This window comes from Ceratotherium simum, chromosome 2 (genome assembly GCF_057802395.1).
Source record: "Ceratotherium simum simum isolate JZ-2026a chromosome 2, ASM5780239v1, whole genome shotgun sequence".
Classification (NCBI taxonomy): Eukaryota; Metazoa; Chordata; class Mammalia; order Perissodactyla; family Rhinocerotidae; genus Ceratotherium; species Ceratotherium simum.
Window position 1 is genome coordinate 21,138,311 of NC_141901.1, and position 21,383 is coordinate 21,159,693.

General features: G+C 37.1%; 2 protein-coding genes across 4 annotated transcripts in view; one reads left to right on the forward strand and one right to left on the reverse strand.

Moving 5' to 3' along the window:
• Window positions 1-14,070, reverse strand: part of TPR (translocated promoter region, nuclear basket protein) — a 64,071-nt gene extending 50,001 nt beyond the window's left edge. For 2 of the 3 annotated variants that reach the window (XM_014783346.2, XM_087439027.1), the window contains exons 1-13: window positions 13,936-14,069; window positions 13,260-13,568; window positions 11,664-11,768; window positions 8,540-8,613; window positions 6,655-6,751; window positions 5,395-5,498; window positions 4,889-5,053; window positions 4,341-4,433; window positions 3,606-3,686; window positions 3,439-3,526; window positions 2,526-2,666; window positions 1,601-1,692; window positions 1,138-1,335 (exon numbers count right to left, since the gene is read on the reverse strand). In XM_014783346.2, coding sequence (XP_014638832.2) covers window positions 1,138-1,335; window positions 1,601-1,692; window positions 2,526-2,666; window positions 3,439-3,526; window positions 3,606-3,686; window positions 4,341-4,433; window positions 4,889-5,053; window positions 5,395-5,498; window positions 6,655-6,751; window positions 8,540-8,613; window positions 11,664-11,768; window positions 13,260-13,568; window positions 13,936-14,005 — 1,617 coding nt within the window. In that variant the 5' untranslated portion in view covers window positions 14,006-14,069. Of the gene's footprint in view, window positions 1-1,137; window positions 1,336-1,600; window positions 1,693-2,525; window positions 2,667-3,438; window positions 3,527-3,605; window positions 3,687-4,340; window positions 4,434-4,888; window positions 5,054-5,394; window positions 5,499-6,654; window positions 6,752-8,539; window positions 8,614-11,663; window positions 11,769-13,259; window positions 13,569-13,935 lie in introns of all 3 variants that reach the window. The other variant, XM_087439034.1, reaches the window with a different exon arrangement.
• The window catches only part of ODR4 (odr-4 GPCR localization factor homolog), a 36,303-nt gene continuing 28,975 nt past the window's right edge, over window positions 14,056-21,383 (forward strand). Inside the window, exons 1-3 of the mRNA XM_087439059.1 lie at window positions 14,056-14,354; window positions 17,946-18,066; window positions 20,911-21,045. Coding sequence (XP_087295185.1) covers window positions 17,968-18,066; window positions 20,911-21,045 — 234 coding nt within the window. The 5' untranslated portion in view covers window positions 14,056-14,354; window positions 17,946-17,967. The remainder of the gene's footprint in view (window positions 14,355-17,945; window positions 18,067-20,910; window positions 21,046-21,383) is intronic.

The window sequence follows — 21,383 nt, forward strand, 5'->3', positions numbered from 1 at the left end:
AGATGCAGCTATGAAAAAGATACAGAAATTATCTTTAAATTCTTTGGCAGTTATGAAAAAAGTATGTAAGGGATTTTTATTATCGTACCTGTACATTACTCAAGAAGGATCAAATAGGCTTTTCCCACAATGAACAGCTCCTATTATCTGATTCTTAAAACCCTCTACCTCACTATCCCCTTCAGACAATAAGCTCCAGGCAAAACACTCACTCGCAACAGCGAGAAACTCAAGAAGATCTAACTAGACCCAAGGGACCTCTTTTTGAACCACACAGTTGGGGAGAGGGGGGTCAAAAAGCCAATATTCTGTCCAGGTGAAACTGTTAGAGGTTATTTGATTCAGGAGAAAGAGATCATTTGATATAATATAATCTGACTTAAACTGTTGTCTAAATTCTAACAGTAACAGCAACAAAAGTTTAAATTTGAATTAACGTTACAATTTATACCATTCTCCAAAAAAAGGAAAGAAAGAAATTTATCAGTTTAGAACAGCAGACAAACTGATTTAACTGAATTTTCTCAATACAACTTGTTCAATAAATCTTGAAGATTTCTCAGTAATAGTGATAATTGTACCCTAAAAGCAAAATTATCAGAGTATAAATACTCTTTTTTAATCATTATCTATTAAAAAAGAATCTTAAGAGGCAAAGGATATATATGAATTTCCTTGGTACTTCTAATATGTAAAGGAAAAGTAACAAAGTAACGTATATAAAGATTTGTCAAATTGTGAACTGGTATAAAGACAGAATATCAGAACTGCCTGACAAAAAACGGCTACGCTAAATTTAGGAGAGTTCTATTACAAAGAGAGATTGTTGTTTTAATTTGAATAGTGGTACAAGAAGATTTGGCTATTTATCATCCACTAGAGAACCCTATAGAACACTTCCCAAATGTCTTAAAAAATGTAAAAGGCTCTCACAATTTAGCTGAATAAAGGTAGAATATTTTGCAATTATAGGTGTTTAATAATGTAATGACAAGCTTTAAAATATATAATTACCCTATCACTGAAAAAGCAGATTTAGCCTTTTCTGACACAAATACTTTAATTCTAAGGAAGAACTACCTAATAAATCATTTCTATGTATTTTTCCCACAGCTAAAATTTAGGAATGGAACCAACCTTCATAGCTTGTTCAAGCTTAACAGATAAACTTGCCACAGCTTTCTGTGCACGTTCGTATTCCTCGCGCTGGCGTTTCAAAATCGGTGCTTTGGCTTCAACTTCTTTCACTATTTCATCTAGATACTTATTAATTCTTTTGTTCTCCAGTTTCTCCAAAAGCAACTGATCCTGAGTTTCCACATAAGCATTATACAGCTGAAAAAAGAAGAGAGGTCATTTCAAATCTAAGCATAACAACAGAAGTACATAGTCTATCTAGCTTCATAATAAACATTTGTTAGCACTTACACAAGATGGAAATGTTTACTATATGTAATACAGAACCAGTAAGCAAGAAAGCCTTTCCTAGGATGATCCATTAATCAGATGACTTTAAGAATAATTTTTCTGGGGACTAAGTTTCAGAGGGACCTTAACACTTTTGCTGATGGAAAAGAACAAGATTTAATACCATTCTTACCTCAGTTAATTTCATGCCAGGTTTCACTATCTTAGCTACGGCTGCTGCAGTAGGAGACATGGCTGCAAGCTCTTCTTCAGATAATATGGCTCCTGTGCCAACATATAGAAATCTAGTATATGTTTGTAAAATTTCAAACTAACACCACTAATACTTTTTTCAAGACAGGTAAGAAGTCATATCTACTGTACACTACATATAAATTCATATCAAGATTTTAAAATACAATAAAATACCAAATAGTCATGTAACACAAGCCAATTCTAAAAATCATGCAGTAATTATAGTTAAAAGACAGCCTTGGTGGTCTAATGGTTAAGATTTGGTGCTCTTACCACCGCGGCCTGGGTTTGTTTCCTGGTCAGGGAATCACACCACCTGTCTGCTGGTTGTCATACTGTGGCAGCTATGTGTTGCTGTGATGCTGAAAGTTATGCCACTAGTATTTCAAATATCAGCAGGGACACCCCTGGTAGACAAGTTTCAGTGGACCTTCCAGATTAAGACAGAGTAGGAAGAAGGACTTGGCCACCCACAATGAAAACTCTATAAATAGCAGTGGAGCATTGTCTGATATAGCACCAGAAGGTGAGAGGATGGTGCAAAAAGATTGGGCAAGGTTCCACTCTGCTGTACACAGGGTCACTAGGAGTCAGAATTGACTCAACGGCACTAACAAAATTATAGTTAAAGCTGTTCTGGAAATTGACACACAATTATGTGTGATCACAAAGTACATATATCTGACAATATAGTAAAGGTACAGATAGATTATTAATTTTAAACTAAAAATAAACTCTAATGCTATAACTTGATGGAGTTTCCTATATCACAACGTGACAGAGAAATACTATTAGTGAAACTGTAAACTGTGTAGGGAAGTTCTAGTATTTCAAGCCATCAATAAGCATCTATTAATCCATACCTTTACGTTTTGTGGCAGAAAGCAGGTCATTTGCATTCTCTAATTCCTTCTCCAATTTCCCTATTTTCTCCAGCATTTCTTTTTCCATTTGATCTTTAGATTCCTCCACCTCTAGAAGATGATCTTGTATTGCTTTATTGGCTAAAAATATTTTTAAAGACAGAATATCCAAATATATAATTAAAATCTGAGAGTTTATAAAACCTAACAGAATAGTCATTCTTTTTCCCTTCAGCAGATAACATTAAATTCCAGAGAGGCTGCAGTTGATAGTTATTACCTACTAAAAGCTCCTGCTCTACTTATAATTCCTGAAATGTCTTGGCCTGGTGAATCTATTTCTCTTTTTGATGTCTCTTATCCATGGAGAAAATAAGGGAACTCAAATTTCAAAAAAGTGGCTCTAAGTATCTCTTTGGTTTTAATCTGATCTTTAGTCTAGAACATAGGAAATGACTGGAAAAGATCATACATAAAAAACTTACATTTTAAAAAAAGCAAAAATATAAAAAAATCAAAAACTTTAAAATACACTATAACTTAAAAAGTGAGGGTTATTTATGGATTAAAAGACTACCCAAACTGTAAACCCATATGTACTTATCAAAGCAAATGTTTCAAAAATGGAAGAAAAATTTCCTATTAGAAATCAAAATATGTATAAGGTTACTAGATGAAAGAAAGAGCAAAACAAGTTATCTTTATTTTCAAATAATTTTAAATTATATAAATATAATTTGAAATTTGTGAAAATATTTTAAATTTCTTAATCCAAGGATCTCTCTTCTATACCAAATTTTGTCCCTAATAAAGTTAATCTGACTTATAAATCCAACAATCTATACAAAAGGTAAAGAAAAAAGTACTTTCTATCTAAAAACAAAATAATCTTCCCCTAACTGAAAACTCTTACCTTCTCCAGCTTCTTTCAAAAGTTTGTGTAGTTCATCCACTGCTCTGGTCAGTTCATTGCTCTTTGCCTCTGAGTCATCAGCAGCACTCTAAAAGTTAATCTTAAAAAGTTACCCAATATCCAATAATACAACATTAGAACACGAAAATGTGTGTTAGGGTATTTACCTTATAAAGGTTAGAGAGTTTTATGTGAGCATTTAATTCATTGTGGAATTTCTCTTCCATACTGGCCTGCTGTTCCTTGGCCTGAAAAAAAACCCCAATTATAGCAGTCTCGTTTGAACTGAATTTAGAATGCTGGTTTACCAAATCCCAAAATAAAAAAATCGAGTTTGTAAAGTGACAAGATAAAGATTAAAACACTAAAATTAAAATCAGTTTTAATAATAAAGATGAAATACTTTAAGGATAAAATTTTTTTTTTTTAAAGATTTTATTTATTTATTTTCCCCCTAAAGCCCCAGTAGATAGTTGTATGTCATAGCTGCACATCCTTCTAGTTGCTGTATGCGGGACGCGGCCTCAGCATGGCCGGAGAAGTGGTGCGTCGGTGAGCGCCTGGGATCAGAACCCGGGCTGCTAGCAGCGAAGCGCACGCACTTAACCGCTAAGCCACGGGGCCGGCCCTAAGGATAAAATATTAATGATATTTTTATCTAAAGTGGAATACTTAAGGGATATTAAAATTAACCATACTCATTTTTAGATAGTACTTTGGATAAAGCATATAATTGCCATTTCTGATTCTAGCTATTTAAGCCTAGCTACATCATATGGAAGTGTCCTGGCCATTTTACGATGCCAGGAACAGTTCAAAACATGAAATCATTTTATAAAATAACAGCTTCGTAAGTGCTTTAATATTTTTGTAAAAGAGACATTTTAAGTAGTCATCTACACCTCTTTCAGTTTGGTCAACAAATCCTCTACATGCTTTTGAAGATTCTCATTTGACGTTTTCAAGCCATTCATCTGTTCTTCCATTCTAGAAACCTAGAAACAAAAAGTGGAGTTGGTTGGGAGGAGGATGTTGTATTAAGTGAAATTAATTTGATATGAAGTTAAGCTGCCAAGTAAAAGCAAAATAATCCCTCACACCCAAAAAAAGTATTTTACATAAAATATGTATATTTAATCATGAAAATAACAGCTCACAGAACACATTTGGATTTAGCACACAAAAACTTACCACCACTTCTTAAACATGTTTCTTAGGAAAGATGTATCATAAGACAGTAGGTAGTATTAAAATTCATCAAAGACTATCTTAAATTCTTTACTTAAACGCAAACGGTTAATTTCCTAGGCCAAATGTTTATGAGTTATGTCCTCCACATTTGACCCCTAATCTTACCTTTAATTTGGTATACCAATAAATAAATTTTTAATAAACTGATACACAAATGTAAGTTGTAACCCAACATGAAGTTACAATTTTACTAACTTACCTCCTCTTTTTTGTTTTCAAGATTACATTTAAGTTCTAGAATCTCATTTCCTTTTTCTCTGCCAAGAGCCAGAAGTTCATCAGTTTTGGTTTTCAACTCTGTATTCAGCCATGTATTCTGATTATGTAACAATTCCTTTTCTTGCTCCAAGCGTTTTTCTCGATACTAAACAAATCCAAGAAAAAAGCATTTATAGTTGAAGATAATATATGGTCATTCAAAAGAGTCTGTTTGTAGCTAAGGAACACAAGTAGAATTTTATTTCACAACAGAAATAAATATTTGAATTCTTAACAGAAAACATCAGATAAGAACTGTAAGAAACAAATATCACATAAGCAAAACAATTCAATTAAAATTGTCTTAATGCTTAATTTCCTGACATTAAAAAAAACCCAAAACAGCTATTAATTACTTTATAGATAACTTGCCTATATTTAAATTTTAATTTAGGTGAGTTTAAGCAAAAATTGCATTTTGTGCATTAGGAATTATTGGTTACTTGCCTTAACAGAAACATCAGAAGCTTGAAGTTCGTCCAATTTTAACTGAAGATCGCCCTTTGTTGCATTACTTTCTTTAAGTTTTTCATTTAGACGTTTAACATCCTCTAAAAAGGTCAGAAGAGAATTTGAAAAAAATGACTAATTCATGTTCAGAGGAACCATCAAAAAATATCTATAGGAAAATAAACATTTAATACAAAGCAAGTAGTTCTTAACTCCTCTATTTTGTTTCTGCTGTACTTAATTACAAATTTAATTCTAACGAATAGATGATAAAGAAGCCCAATTCGTGCACCCAACCAAACACGTAAATTATATGGATTATTTTATTTTAAATGCAGTAACTTAAGCTAAATATACAAAATTACCATTAATTTTCCTGATATATACCCAACAATCTATTAAAGTTTCACAAATAGCCATTTTTAAATAAGTTAAAAAGCAGTGATACATATAAAAACCTCTACTCAAAACAGCCAGAATATACGTGCTTAATTTTCTTATATTCCTTACATCAAGGTTTTTATGAAAAACATTCTTTTAATTTTACCTACTCACTAATTTTACCTGATCAACATCATCAACAAATACTCTGAAGTAACTTTTTTTCTGAGACTGGAAAAGTATAGTTGCCTCATTGAATATTATTGTATAGCAACATAAATACTTTGAAAATTCTTCCTTTAATAGAAATAAACATTTTCAAAAATCTTATAAAAAGGAACCAAAGGAGTTGCTTAAGAGTCATGTTCACCTGAACGCATCAACTGTACTATATACAATATTCAATGTTTATATATCTTACATTCCTGCCTCCTCACTCCTTCAGCCTGTTTTTAAAGATGGGCTCTCCTTTTAGGTTCTTATATTGAATGCTTATGGACAGCTTATACCAGCAGGAGTACCTGCTTAAAATGAAGGAGCGCAGCTTCTACAACTGAACATGTAAACTGCTTTCAACTTGATACTATAAATAACATTGTAGTAAGTATCTTTGCACGTAAACCTTGGTCCAATTACTACTTCTTTGAGATGTTTTCATTTGTATACTTGTCTAGACACTTCTTTAAATCTCTGCTAATGATATAAAAATAAAGGAGTGGGAGAAACAATACGCTATTACTCTGAACACTATTCTGAGCTATGACAAAGAAACACCAACAGAACAAACAGCAACAGAAATGGACTGGGGATTAACTCCTAGCACTGTTAGAAGAGAAAGGAAAGAGTGTAGTTAGAGACTAAAGCACTTCTTCATACCTGTTAAATATTCAAGTTCTTGAGATAGTCTCTCATTGGTTCTAATTAAGTCTCTTTTCTCAGCTTCTAATTCTTCCTTTGTCCTTGTAAATTGGCTCTGTCATACAAATAAGAAAATCAAGTTCATCAATCAATATAGGAACTTGAACATGAATTGTCACTTTAGTTAACATTAAGTGTGGTTTAAAAATGGTTTCCTTTTTCTTATAACTTATACATCAAAAAGTTTAAACATTACCCATAATTTTAACACTTCCATTCATATTTTGGAATTTTTTTTTTTGGCAGGGAAGGATTCCCCCTGAGCTAACATCTGTTGCCAATCTTCCTCCTTTTTTTTTTTCCTTCTTCCCAAAGCCCCAGTGCATGGTTATATATCCTAGCTGTAAGCCCTTCTATGTGAGCCACCGCCACAGCATGGCAACTGACAGATGGGTGGTAGTGTTCTGCAACTGGGAATCGAACCCGGGCCACCAAGGTGGTGACAGCGCCGAACCTTAACCACTAGACCATCAGGGCTGGCCCTGTATTTTGGATTTTTAAAAATTATTTTTCCTAGGCTCATGAAAAAAATTTCCCATGTCACTTTTTGTGACTTGGAAGTGTCCTAATTACTTACATATGCCTTTGTAGGACATTTAACTTACTTCTAATTTTAAGCTGTTATAAAATAAAATTTCGATGAATATCACTGCATATACACCTCGGTTCAAATTATTTCTCAAGAAAGATTCCTAGAAATGGAATTACTCAAGACCCTTATAAATTTTGTCAAATTGCTTTACAGCAAGACAAGGGCAATTTATACGCTTTTCTTTGAGTTATAAGTGCCAATCTAAGCCACCCATGCCACAATTGAAGATTATTCTTAAAAACAAAAAAGTAAGAAATCAATGTTCACATGAGGAGGTGAAAAACAATTACATTATTATTTTATCTGCATTTTTCTGATTACAAGTGAAGCAGAGCAAATTTCATATTGCCACTGGCCATTTGTGCAGCTTCCTGTCTCTTTTCTTTTAATTCCTTTGCCTATATCCCCCTTGAATGATTTTTCTTATAATTTGAAAGTAGTCACGTATTAAGGATATAAATAGTCATATTTTTATTGAAAAAAATATTTCTAGTAGTTTATTTGCATTTCAGTTCTTTTTATGTAGAGAATTTTAAATTTATATTGGTCAAGTCTATCACTCTTTCCCATTATAAGTATCTTTTATACATCAAGTATTTTTTAACTCAAATCAAATGCAAATTTTAAAAAAGTGATGGCAAGAGCCTAAAGTTCTATCTGGTTAAAGGATCACTGAGTACGACCACTTTATTAAACAAATTGGTCAGTAATCCTTCTGATCATATTCAATCTTGTTATTCTTATATCACTACCCTAAGGAAATGATTTCAGATATGGATTCACCCATATCCTCAACTGTATCACAATACTTAAAATAAGCCTGGGCAATAGCAAGCATTAAATAGATAATCTCTAAAAGAAAGGAAGGAAGGTAAGTAGGTAAGTGGGTGAGTGGGTGGTTGGATAGATGGATCTACGAACATCTATCCTACTTAAAATTCTACAGCCCTTTACTTACAATTCGAATTTTTTGGAAAATCACAATTTAAGAGCTACAGAGCTAAAAGTAAGTGTTTTTTTATATCAAGCACCAATATGTTCCAATGAGTAAAAGGAATGTCCAATCTATCAATACAACATATAAAGACCCAATTAAGGAATTTATGTATACATGCTTTTGTTAGTAGCTTCTCTCAAAGAACATCTGTTTTATCTTTCTGTTGACTAAATAACTAATAAGTACAATCAGAATAGAAAACTTCCTCAAGTAACATGGTCACAATTAATTCTATTCATAGGAATAACTTTTACCTGAATGGCAATATTGCGATCCTGAGCAACTTCAAGTTCTTTGTTTTTCTCAGTTAGCGCCTTCAGTTGATTGCCTGAATAAAAGGAATTTTATGAACATACACATGTAAGCTTAAAACTTGCAATGCCAGTTTTTATCCAACTGCCACCCATACACATTTTAAATAAGAAACTGAGTCTCAAAAAGGCTGAGATGTATAACATCGCATTCTAAATTCAGGAATACATCCCAAATTTACTGTATTTCTACACCAAACTTTTAAATATGCTATCCTGTCTCCAAAATCATATTTGTGATCATTCTAGCCAACGTTTACAGGAAAAATCATATACAACTATTAATTTCCTTATTTTTCAATGACATCTTCTAAGCCAATCATAAAAAACAGCGAATTATACTTACAAATAAAAAAACCGAGTAAAAAAAGACAAGATCAAGAGAGTAAATAACATTTAAATTACATAAAATGTATACAGAGTAAACCACAATAATGGGTAATTCACCTTGTTTATCACTCTAAAGAAAGCCTTTAACATGGAGGAAAGAAAATTATGCTTGATACTGAATTATCAATCCCACAATCTCCACTCATAATGGGCTATCTCTCCTTATACAGTTTCTCTTCTAAACACATGCAGATAATTAGGAAGAGGATACTTTTTGAAACTTTCTTCATATCTATATTATGTGCTAGCAACTTAATGAACAAACACATTATTACTACTTTCAAGCTTAAGTTCTATTTAAACAATTGCCTTATTAAAAGAAAAAACCCGCTAAATTAGTCTAAATTTTCTATTTTGCTTTAATGTTATTTAGTGCTTTCCAAACACAGATCCAGAATGATAAACTAAAAAATACAAACATAACTATATACCCCAAGAAGGCATATTAGATGTCTGTGTAGGTTTATCCTCATCTTCCTCTCCCTCTCCCTTTTCCAAATCTCATAAAAGAAACTAATCACAGTCATTTTCTTGAAATTCTTTGGCACCACTGTTCTACAGACCTTTTTATTATGCCAAGGAAAAACTACTACATATAGATAATGAACTCGATCAAGCTACTCAACAAGACCAACAATGATCAAGACCCTTTATGGTCTTAGCAGTATCTTTTCGAATACCATGTCTACTCAGGCAAGGGAAATAAAAGAAAAAATAAACGAGCGGGACTACATCAGACTAAAAATCTTCTGCATAGCAAAGGAAACTATCAACAAAACAAAAAGACAACCCACTAACTGGGAGAAAATATTTGTAAATCATATATCTGACAAGAGGTTAATTTCCAAAATATATAAAGAACACATACAACTCAATAACAAAAAAAATGAACCACCTATCAAAAAATGGCCAGAGGATATGAACAGATATTTTTCCAAAGAAGATATACAGATGGCCAACAGGCAAATGAAAAGATGTTCAATGTCACTATTTATTAGGGAAATGCAAACCAAAACTACAATGACACGTCACCTCACAACCGTTAGAACTGCTGTAATTAACAAGACAAGAATTAAGAAATGTTGGAGAGGATGTGCAGAAAAGGGAACCCTCATACACTGTTGATGGGAATGCAAACTGGTGCAGCCACTATGGAAAATAGTATGGAGACTTCCCAAACAATTAAAAATAGAAATACCATACGATCCAGCTATCCTACTACTGGGTATTTATCCAAAGAACATGAAATACAATAATTTGAAAAGATATATGCACCCCCACATTCATCGCAGCATTATTTACAATAGCCAAGATGTGGAAGCAACCCAAGTGCCCATCAACAGATGGATGGATAAAGAAGATGTGGCAATATATACAATGGACTACTACTCAGCCATAAAAAAGACAAAATCGTGCCATTTGCAACAACACTGGTGGACTTTGAGGGTATTATGCTAAGTGAAATAAGTCAGACAGAGAAAGACAAATACAGTATGATTTCACTCATATGTGGAAGATAAACAAATAAACATAGATAGAACAGATTAGCGGTTATCAGAGAGAAGGGGGTGGGGGCAGGGCGAAAGGGGTAAAGGGGTACATACGTATGGTGACAGGTAAAAATTGGACTGTTGGTAGTAAACACAACGCAGTTTATACAAAAATTGAAATGTAGTGAGGTACACCTGAAATATATACAGTGCTGTAAGCCAATATGACCCCAAAAAAATAATTAAAAAAATAAGTATTTATGCTGTCACTACACCTGTATACATACTATCATAGAAATATGTCATATGTTTTAAAAATGAGATGTGCCAAAATCAGCTGAAAAAAGTTATAACCCAAACAAATAGCTGATGGGCAAACATCAGTTAAGAAAGAAGGTTGAAGTCTGAACTATTCTCTTGATTATGGTTTCCCGTGTTCCCCATCAAATTAAAATCCAGCTATATCTAATAACAAATATTATGCCTCTACTCTATAAAGATCTTTCCTGAAACCTGCTTTCTTCTGTTATAAACACTGCACGTAATACACACATCATCCTCCCAGGAAATGTCAGGACCTTTAACTAAGATCTTGTGTACCTTCTAGGACTTCATGATGTAAGAAAACAAATTAAGAAGAAAATCAGCTACTTATCTTTCATAAGAACTAGGCCTTAGAAAGGAAATATCCTGAGATTCATAAATATTTATAAAAATTATAACAAAGAGAGTTAAAACATAAATATAGTAACAGAACTGATAGGCTGTAATTTTTCAACAACATAAAATAAGTCACTCTCTTTAATTACTTTTTCAGTTGCATAATTCTTTAGCCTTTTCAAAAGGCATTCAAACATCTCATTTGATCTGTTCAGCTGCGTTAAGTATACGGACATGTGGTTCTAGCCATTTTATAAACAACAATCACACAACGTTATGATTTACATATGGCAAAAGAGCTTTTAATAGCAATTAGAATTAGAACCCAGGCCTCCTGATCATTAAGCCCTATGTTCTTACAAAGTTTTTATCATTGAGTGAAAAATCAAAATATCACCATAAATGAACACAACGTCACTTAATCAACATTTTCATATATAGTAAGTAAATGTTTCCAAAGCATACAAAGGAACGTCTGAAAATCTCAATACTCCAAGAATACTATAAAGATGTAATTAAATACTTACTGAGCTTCTCTAGCTCAAGCCGAAAGCTTTGGCACTCTCGGGTTTCATTCACAAGTCTCTCCTGACTGTGGGACAGCCTCTTCTCTATCTCGAAGTACTGTTGTTCTACAGAAAAGCAAATAAAAAATAAAATCAAACACATATGTACACACATTGTCAATACGGCTACGTATTTTTAATAACTTGATTTTAAAATTTAAGACAGTATTAGAATTGCACTCCAAATAAGAATTTGATTAGAGATAAATCGAGCACTGAAAAGGACTTTAATGAACATTTCCAACTGACTTATACATACATGACAAAAGAAAATAAAGCCTAAAGGGGTTTTACAAATTACTTGTCTATCTCACAAGATTATGAACTCCTTCAGGGCAAGCAACATGTCTTATTTATCTTAGTATTTTTCCCACACAACAGTAGACTTCTTAGCAAAACAGACCAAAAAAAATACCAAAGGGAGAAAATATTATTTAGATTAAAAACTGCATTACTTTAAAAGGCTTGTATTAAAATAGTCAAAATCATACCTGAAAGCACAAAATTACCAAGTTTATGTAAAAATAAATGTGTTAACTTCCCATGGGAAGGGACAGAGTGCAGAGTGTTCAGCAGAGTATCGGGCACAGGGAAGACACTAAATATTTACTGTGTAAATCAATAGAAGGCAGTGTACTATATTCATGTTGGGATTCAGAGAATTAGTTTTCAACATCAATTCTGCTTGATAATTACATTTTTTTGACGTGAAAACTTCTTCCGAATTTTCAATCAACTTGGCAAAAACCAGTACCAATCCCCCACACAACCGGTAAACCAAGACACACAAGAGAAAGTTTGCGTTACTAATGGTAATTACTATGCTCTTAATCTTTCTTCAAGGATGTTCAAGTCACTAGTGTCTGTAACTTTCTTATTTGTGGGCCTCCTGTAGGTATTTATAAACAGGTCTTAATCTATTTTCTATCAAACTCCAACTTTTAGGGAGAATTCCGATATATTAAACTTATTCCCGATATATTAAACTTATTCACTGCCCGTTCACTGTGTTTGCAGCGCCGTCTGATGCGCCTCCTCATTTCTGTGAACATCTACCTCGTTACCGGAGCACAGCGACACACACACACACACCCACACTCACACTCAGAACAAGTGCACCAAGGCGTCAATTAGACAAAGGCCTTTGAAGGCAGGCGACTTGAAGGCTGAGCGGAAATTACTACCATCTTACGTGCAACGTACAGACAGGGTACTCTAGCCTTAGAGAGACAGGGGTCGCATACTCTCGCCAGTCTGGTTGCAACAGACCCAATTCTTCACCATTTCTGTTTGCCGGACAACGTTGTGTCCAGATACGAGACCACCCTAATGACAGGGAAAACGGAACTAAATGTGGATTCACATTTAAACAAACAAAAGCCTCCTCGGCATCAGACTGGGAGAGCAGCGGGTAAGGGCAGGCCTCGGGACCCCGGGGGGCCGGGCAGCGATGCCCCCGGGGAGTCGTGGGCAGACCGCGCGCTTGCGAGGGGAGAAGCCCAGCCACAGCGGCGGAGTCGGGCCCAGAACCCGGGGCGGGAAGAGCGTGGCACTTACCGCTCTCCACCTTAAATTTCTCGTGCCGCCCCTTCAGGCCGTCGATCTCGGACTGCTGGTCAGCAAGGAACTTCTCAAGTTTGTTCTGGACGGACTTGGGCAGCTTGTTCAGCTCCGCGCGTTCCAGGACTTGCTGCAACACCGCCGCCATGTCGCTCGGGCCGGGGGCCGCGGCGGCAGCGGCCGACGGAGCAGAAACCGAGAAGAAAGGCGAAGACCAAGAGGACCCAGAAGCCTGGGCGGCCGCCTCCGTCGCCTCGCTCAGCGGCTCGCGCGCGCCAGCCCGCCGGGGACTCCCGCGGCGGGACCCTGGGAAATCGAGTCCTCTGATAGCGGCGGCACCAAAGGCGCTCCAACGCCCGCGCCCGAGGTGCGCGCGCAGCCGCCAGCAGCTGTGCACCCTGGGAATCCGAGTTCAGAGGCGGCCTCTGACCCTGTCGGGCACTCCGATTTCCGGCTCCCCTTTCCCCCCACTTCAAGCCTCGCAGGCCTCTGGGAAACGTAGTGTTTTCCTCAATCCCTTCCGTGAGCGCAACGCCGCACCACCCGTTCCGCTTCCTCTTTTCTCCCCGCCCCGCCGGCTCTCCCCGCCCGGCCGCGTGACCACTGTCCGCGAGGTGGCGCCACACAGTACTCGACAACCCCCGTCCCTCTATGAAGAGCAGGGCGACCTTACCGTCAAAGCTCCGGGATGCCATGGGGCGTCCTCTTTGGCGGCTTCTGGACACTGAGCCACTAGAGGGCATCGGTCTCGACAGGGCTGGACGGCAGGCGCCAGGTTACCGCCACGCTCTCAATGGCGCCCGCAAGGGGGCGGGGTGGCAACCGCAGTCGCTTTGGCTGAGGCGCTGCGGTAAAAGGAGGGGGGGCAGCGCGCGTCATCAGTCTGCGCCACCTGACTCCAGAGACCCTGGGTTTGGAGTGGGAAGTGAAGTGTGGGCAGTCCGTCGCTTTCTGATGAACTCATGGGCTGTCGAATTGGGACCCGAAGGGAATCTGGCGCCTGGAGGCTGGTGTTTGCGCCCTAAACTCGCTTTTCAGGCGGACTGACTGTTGAACGGACTTGTCTGCCACGCGTGCACATTCTAAGTACAGGTGAGTGAACCTCAGGGCGTGAGGGTTGAATGTGTGCACTCAGGCACCGAGACCTTCGTTTGCAAGGAAGAAAAAGACGGGGTGTAAGAAACATATGGACAGACACTCCGGCACAGCTCACTCAAGTCCAGTCATGACAAACTTACCTTATTTTAAAAGGTGCACTTAAATGCCTTTTGGAGGGTGGGGGGGAGCGCAGGGTGGATAACGGTGATGCAGCAGGAATTTAAGGAGCCCCGTTCATTGTTCAGGAAGAGGATTTAAAGAAACCGGGAGGAGTTTGAGTGTAGGCTTTGTTTTAAGGTAATATTGCAGAAAATGTTACCTTACGTTTATATTTTTTAAATTGAAAAACTGTTGTAACCAAAGTTTTTAAACACATTCTTAAAAGCCACTGCTCACTCGGCCACCGTAACAGGACTACTTGTTTCCAGACGTAATTCTGTGACTTCTAAACTGCATCTGTAGATTGTTGCAGGTTCCATTACTCTTCTAAAAGAATTTATTAAATTCTTTATTGAAAATAAAGCACTCCTAATGTCGTCCTGCCTGTAATTCCCACAGTCGCAGCTTTTTGTGAATATCAGTAAGGAGCTTAAGGTTGATTATTCCCCAAAATATTTTATAGAAGCACTTCAATTGAAGTGGCTGGTATGTGCAGTACTGTACTGTGTGCTAGGCCCACAATATTATCATATTTTTGATCTACGATTTGGAAAATTCTGGTATTCTGTACTTGGACTCATAGAACCCTAAAATTAGATAGGTTTTCAGACCTGTTGTGATCCATATTCTTTGTTTTGTAGCCTAGGAACCCAGAGTCCAGGGAGGATGAGTTATCCCAAGTCACAGTGCTTGGGCAACTTGCAAAGCTTCTACTGATGTACATGTCAGGAAAAATTGAACTGTATAAGGCAAGGTCTATGTTTTTGTAGTGTCCTTTATAAAGTATGGTTGGCTACATTTAAAAGTTTTGAAGGAGCACTACAGAAAAAGAAAATTATCTAACATTCAACCAGATTTCATAATCTAATAGAATTTCATCTTCCTATTACATTCAGTTTCTTACACATTTACATGGCTAGTAGGTGATACTTTGGAAAAAATAAGATTAGAAAGTTGCATATTCTAACTTTGGAGTCACTGTCACTGCTATTTCTTGCAAGAATTAAGAAATTATTAGGGCAGAAGGAAAAGGGGTAGAATAGCATGATGAAGTAGAGGAAAGTTTAGTACACAGAAATGCATACCTTAAGGCACTACTAAAAGTGGAAACTCCTTAACTTTATAGAAGCATTAATGATTTAGACAGGCAGTTCTAGACTTAGTCTCAAAAAAGGTGGGCAAACCCAATTTACTTGCACAATTTTCAGAAAAGAGCTAGGAAGAAATTTAGTGCATTTTGAGACAAAACTGAACAGGCTCTTTGAAAAAACAGCATCCCATAGGCCGTTTCAAACTGGAACCAATTCTCTGATCTTTAGTTTTAGAGTAATGCAAAATCACTGTGACTTGAAGATTACTGGTGTCAGATATACCATCCCAGCACATCTATAGTTGCCTTCACTTTGTTGTACTAAAAAAGATTGAAATTTTTTACAGAACTCAAATGACTATTCTCGCTGTTCAGAATGCTGCAACAGTGTTCCTACAGACTCTCTATTTTATAGCTTTCTTGAATATTATCTTTTTATATTTTTGTCTCACACTGTATGTAGACTCCTTGAGGTCATCATTCATTATTGCCTTGCTCTTTTATTCAGCATCTTTGGTTTTAAGCTACAGAAACTCAAAATCAAAGGAGTGTGAGCCAGTAAGAGGAATATATTGGTTCTCATCCACAAACTGGAGAGAGAGCAGAACAGGAGTTACCCTCAGTAAAGGTTTAATTGAGAGACTGGGTATGAATCCTTGGTATGAGCGTAGTGTTTAAGGGCATGAATTCTAGAGCTGGACTGCCTAAGTTTAAATCCCACCTTTGCCACTTGGATAAGTGTTATGAGAGGTTCGGGGATTCGATTGGAGACGTAAAAGAAACTTTCCACTCCAAACAAATGGACCGAAGGTATATTTTATTATATAGAGGATAGTAAAGGCGATAGTCCGCAAACAGATGCGAATAGGTCAAATAATAAGAGGGAAAAAACACCAGCTCGACTGGAAAGGGAAAACATCCACGTCGGCTGAGATAGCAGCAGATCAGAATAGGTCATATAATAAGAGGGAAAAACATCAGATCGATCGTAAAGGGAAACACCAGATCGACTGAAGGGAAATGACACAAATCAACTGGAAAGAGAAACACCAGGTTGACCGAAAAGAGAACACATCAGATCAATTACTTCACAATAAATCAATTACTCACAACATCCACGCCCCACTGCCGGGAGAGCCCTGTCAATCGACACGGCTGGGCAAGGATCACACGTCCTGGGCAAGGCGTCCCTTCCACGGGTGGAACTCTCACCGGGTCTCAGTTTCCAGCAGTTTTTATACCATCAGTAATTTTCAGAGTGAGCAATTGCAGAGTTTGCAGAGCAAGCATTTAGTGTTTCCATGCACAAATGGTTATCAGTGGTGTACGTGCACTGAGCCCTCTGGCTAATGTCCCAGCCCAGTAATTGTGTACGTGCATTGTTCTCTTTGGTTATCGTCCTAGCCCGGCACAGATGGCCAGTCCATCCCGTGCTACGACGCTCCAAGAGCCTTGAAATGTTACAACTTGCAACTCTCTCCGTGGGAGAAAGGCCAGTTCCCACCACACAGAAAGCAGCTTTATATTTCTTTGTGTGCTGGTGGCTGTAGGTCAATGGAGCGGCCAAACATAGCTGTACTCATGTCAAGACAACAAGTTACATTACCTCTCTTCATTTTAGTTTCTTCATCTATAAAATGAAAATTATAATAATAGTACCTACTTCATGGGGTTTTTGTGAATATTGAATGTTACTACATGTAAAGTACTTAGAACCACACCTTATACAAAGTAGAAGCTATACAAATGTTCTTTATTATTGCATTGCTATTTATCTACGTCTGTAACTCTTGTACTATCAGTTACTCAAGGACAGAGGTCAAATATTATTCCTCTTTGTGCTGTCCCACCTGGCACAATTTCTAGCACATAGTAGCTCTTCATAGTATGCTTCTTGAGTAAATGAATTTGATTCTCTCTCCCTCCCAATGAGCAACTCAGAAATTATCATCTTTCCTGTTTTAGAAATGAGCACACTGATGCTCAGGAATAGATTATCAAACATCGTACAACTAGGGAGTAGTGGATCCAAATAAGAAATCAGGTGTATTGACTATTAGTTTAGTGTCCTCTCCCTTATCCTAGGTATGGAAATAGGTTTTATCTCTCATGTCAATTCTGGTTGATTGGTAGTCATTTCCTGCAGCAGTGTGTTGAGAATTCTGAAGCTACATTTAACTTTGCAAGAAAGAACACCCTATTTAATAAGCAGTCACTGCAAGGCATGGGATAATAGCAGGGTAGTACCGCTTCTCTCACTATTCTGTCCTCATGAGAAAAACATTGCAAATTATATTTTTACCTAAAAATGCTATGTGTTTTTTCTTGTAATTTAGGAGATTGAATCAGTTCTCAGTAATGGGAAGAACCTACATTGTAGAAGAGACTGTTGGCCAGTATCTTTCAAACATCAATCTCCAAGGAAATGCTTTTGTCTCTGGGCTTTTAATAGGACAGGTATGTATTTTTTACTGTGCATTTATTGATAAACAAATTACTTGTTTATTTAAAGTTAAAATATGCTATTTAATGATAAACTCAAGATTAGGAGGTGGAGGAATGGAATGTAGAAGAAGTAAATTTAAGATGGATCTTTGAGGGAAAACATGGAGAAGTAGGACAAACCAAGCCCGGGTTTGCTCAAGTCAGAACACATCTCCCTTTTCCCTTTTGGCAAAGAAAAGTAGTTTATAATGTAGAAACTCCAAAATTAAAATTTTACTGACCAGATTATTTATCTTATTGTCTTTCCAAAGTGTTTTGTACTCTCTTCCAATCTTTATTAATTCCTGGTTGTCCCATTTTTTTAGAAAAGTAGCTTTTGACAATTTTATGCCCATTCTGGTTTATCTCAGACTTGTAGCAACAGTGGTTATGTATTTTGTTACGTACTATAGTACTCATCTTACTGAATTTTTTTTTTTGGTGAGGAAGATCAGCCCTGTGCTAACATCTGCCAATCCTCCTCTTTTTTTGCTGAGGAAGACTGGCCCTGGGCTAACATCCATGCCCATCTTCCTCTACTTTATATGGGACACTGCCACAGCATGGCTTGACAAGCGGTGCGTCAGTGCGCGCCCAGGATCCGAACCGGCGAACCCCGGGCCGCCACAGTGGAACGCGCGCACTTAACTGCTTGTGCCACAGGGCCGACCCCTGAATTTTTTTTAACGTTAATTCAATGGAGAGCAAGGGAAAGGGATTGGGAGAAATTTGGAAATTAGGAAAATTCTATTTCCCTCTTAGAGTTAAGCCTCAAAGATTAACACAAAATGGAACAGAGATTTGGGCAGTTAGTTTAAAAAGCATAAGCACCCACTAATTCATTATAATTGAAGGATGTGTTAATCAGCAGGGAGGACTGGTCAGCAGTCCAAAACAACAAAAAAGGAGAGTCATGGAGACAAACTGGCTACGCCCCTCTAAACACTATATTTTTTGTGTGTGTGTGAGGAAGATCAGCCCTGAGCTAACATCCGTGCTAATCCTCCTCTTTTTGCTGAGGAAGACCGGCTCTGAGCTAACATCTATTGCCAATCCTCCTTTTTTTCCCCAAAGCCCCAGGAGATAGTTGTGCGTCCTTCTAGTTGCTGTATGTGGGACGCGGCCTCAGCATGGCTGGAGAAGCGGTGCGTCGGTGGGTGCCCGGGATCCGAACCTGGGCCACCAGTAGGGGAGCGTGCACACTTAACTGCTAAGCCACGGGGCCCGCCCCTCTAAACACTATTTAGGGGAGAGTGCACTATGGCCAAGGACTTGATTTTGAGGCCTAGTAGGAAATAAAACTCTATTGTGACAGTTTGTTTCTGGATATTTTATCATGATGCCTGAGAACCTTCAAATTGCATAATTAGCTTTCCTTGTTCTAATTCTGTCCACATTCCCAATCTACTTTCTCTTATAATTTGATGTTCTATGTTACCTACTTGTAAAGAAGACACTGTCCAGAGGACTCATGTGTTCACACCCCTTCATGGTATTCTAATTTTCAACGTCATTCCAAATGAGCTTCTAGCCTGAGAGACAGGTTCATTCTAAGAGTTTTCACAAATCCGATCTCTTAGCTTGTGAGACAAAGGGCAGACCCTGCACCGTTCACCCAGTTAGTACTACCCCATGAGGCCTCTCGTTAGACAGTCAGACCACCTCTCTTGGCAACAATTTGAACTTCTTTTTGATTCAGGTTACTTAACATCTAATATGGGGCTTTTTTTTGCTAGGAATTTTATTTAAGGATTTTTCCTTCCCTTTATTTTAAAAATTTAAGGGAAAGAGGGTCTTAGAGAAAGATGTGATCAGTAAAGTTAAAAGGTCAGGGAGAAATACCCTCTTCCAAACTTGCCTTACTGCGCGTAGACTGTTTCTAGAGCTCAGTGAAACCACCACCTTACAAATAAGTCTCCCACAGTTTTGGACCTTCCTTCCAGTCTTTCTTCATGCTGCCTTTTTATTCCTTCCAATATTCTACATGTTTCTTCTTCCTCTTTATTCCAGGGTTCATCACTTTTTTCTCTTTCCACTCAAGCTTGCCTGTGTGTCACTCGCAGGGTCAGTTTCTTTTTCTTTTCAAAGTCTTAGATTTTATGAAAAGGAAGAGCTTTCTTAATCAGCACCTGCCTTTTCCTGTAAGCATTTGAATGTAACTCCCTGGAAATAACTTTTGTAGAAGTAATTTCTCTTCCTTTATTTTCTATTCCAGGATGACCCTAAAGATGGGAATTTCAGGTCATGCATGAGGTTGACACCATGCTAACTTGTATTATCAGCTTTATTTTTATTCTTTCTTTGTAAGAAACTTTCACTGTAATGAGACTGAGCTGTTAAATATTCCTTAATTTATCTTTCGATTGCCCACCTTTGGTTACCATTTAACTGCTATTAAAACGGAACACAAATCTGATATCACTTCAATTACATGTCCCACATCCCCTTTGTTTTCCTGTGGACACACATGTGCAAATTCCCCACTGTTATCATTTCCATGAATGTAAGATGGGCAAGGTCATTTGTTGCTTTATTTTACTGAGTTTTTATATTTGCTGAACCATCCATCTGATCAAAGTATTTAGAAAATAAATATTATAATTAGAAAATTGACCAAGCATATTATCTTTTAGTTTAAATGCAGTTCATTCACTCATCCAGTAAGCCATTTTTAAGGACCACTATGTGCAACACATGACTGGATAGGTATTAACAATTTAAACTGCTGTAAATATTACTCAGTTTTTGCATGTCATAAGAGCTTTACATTTCTCAATCAGATATCGCTCTAATAAGCTTTTCTGTTTTGTTTTTAAGTGTTCTTCACAAAAGGATTATGTGATTCTTGCCACTAGAACGCCACCCAAAGAGGAACAAAATGAGAACCTCAAACATCCCAAAGCTAAGTTGGATAACTTGGATGAAGAATGGACCACAGAACATGCCAACCAGGTCATCATATTTGTCTCTACATAGTTAAGTTTGTGTTTATTGACTAACAAAATGAAAGCACTTTATTTATTGAGTAGACTAGGATTTCAGGGTACTCATTCTTAAGTGTTCACAACTTGCATAGTAGATAAAAAATAGAAGTATTTCCTGCTGTGTTTCATCCATGATTATATTTTTTATTTGTTGATTACTTGTGTCTAATTTTTAAAAAGCATTTTCTTATTTGAAGTTAAGTAAACCACCCAAGATTATATAATAAGTGATGAAACTTGGATGGCAGTCTGACTTGAAAGCTTTTAATCTTATATGCTATACTTTTACATTGTATTTTTTAAGCT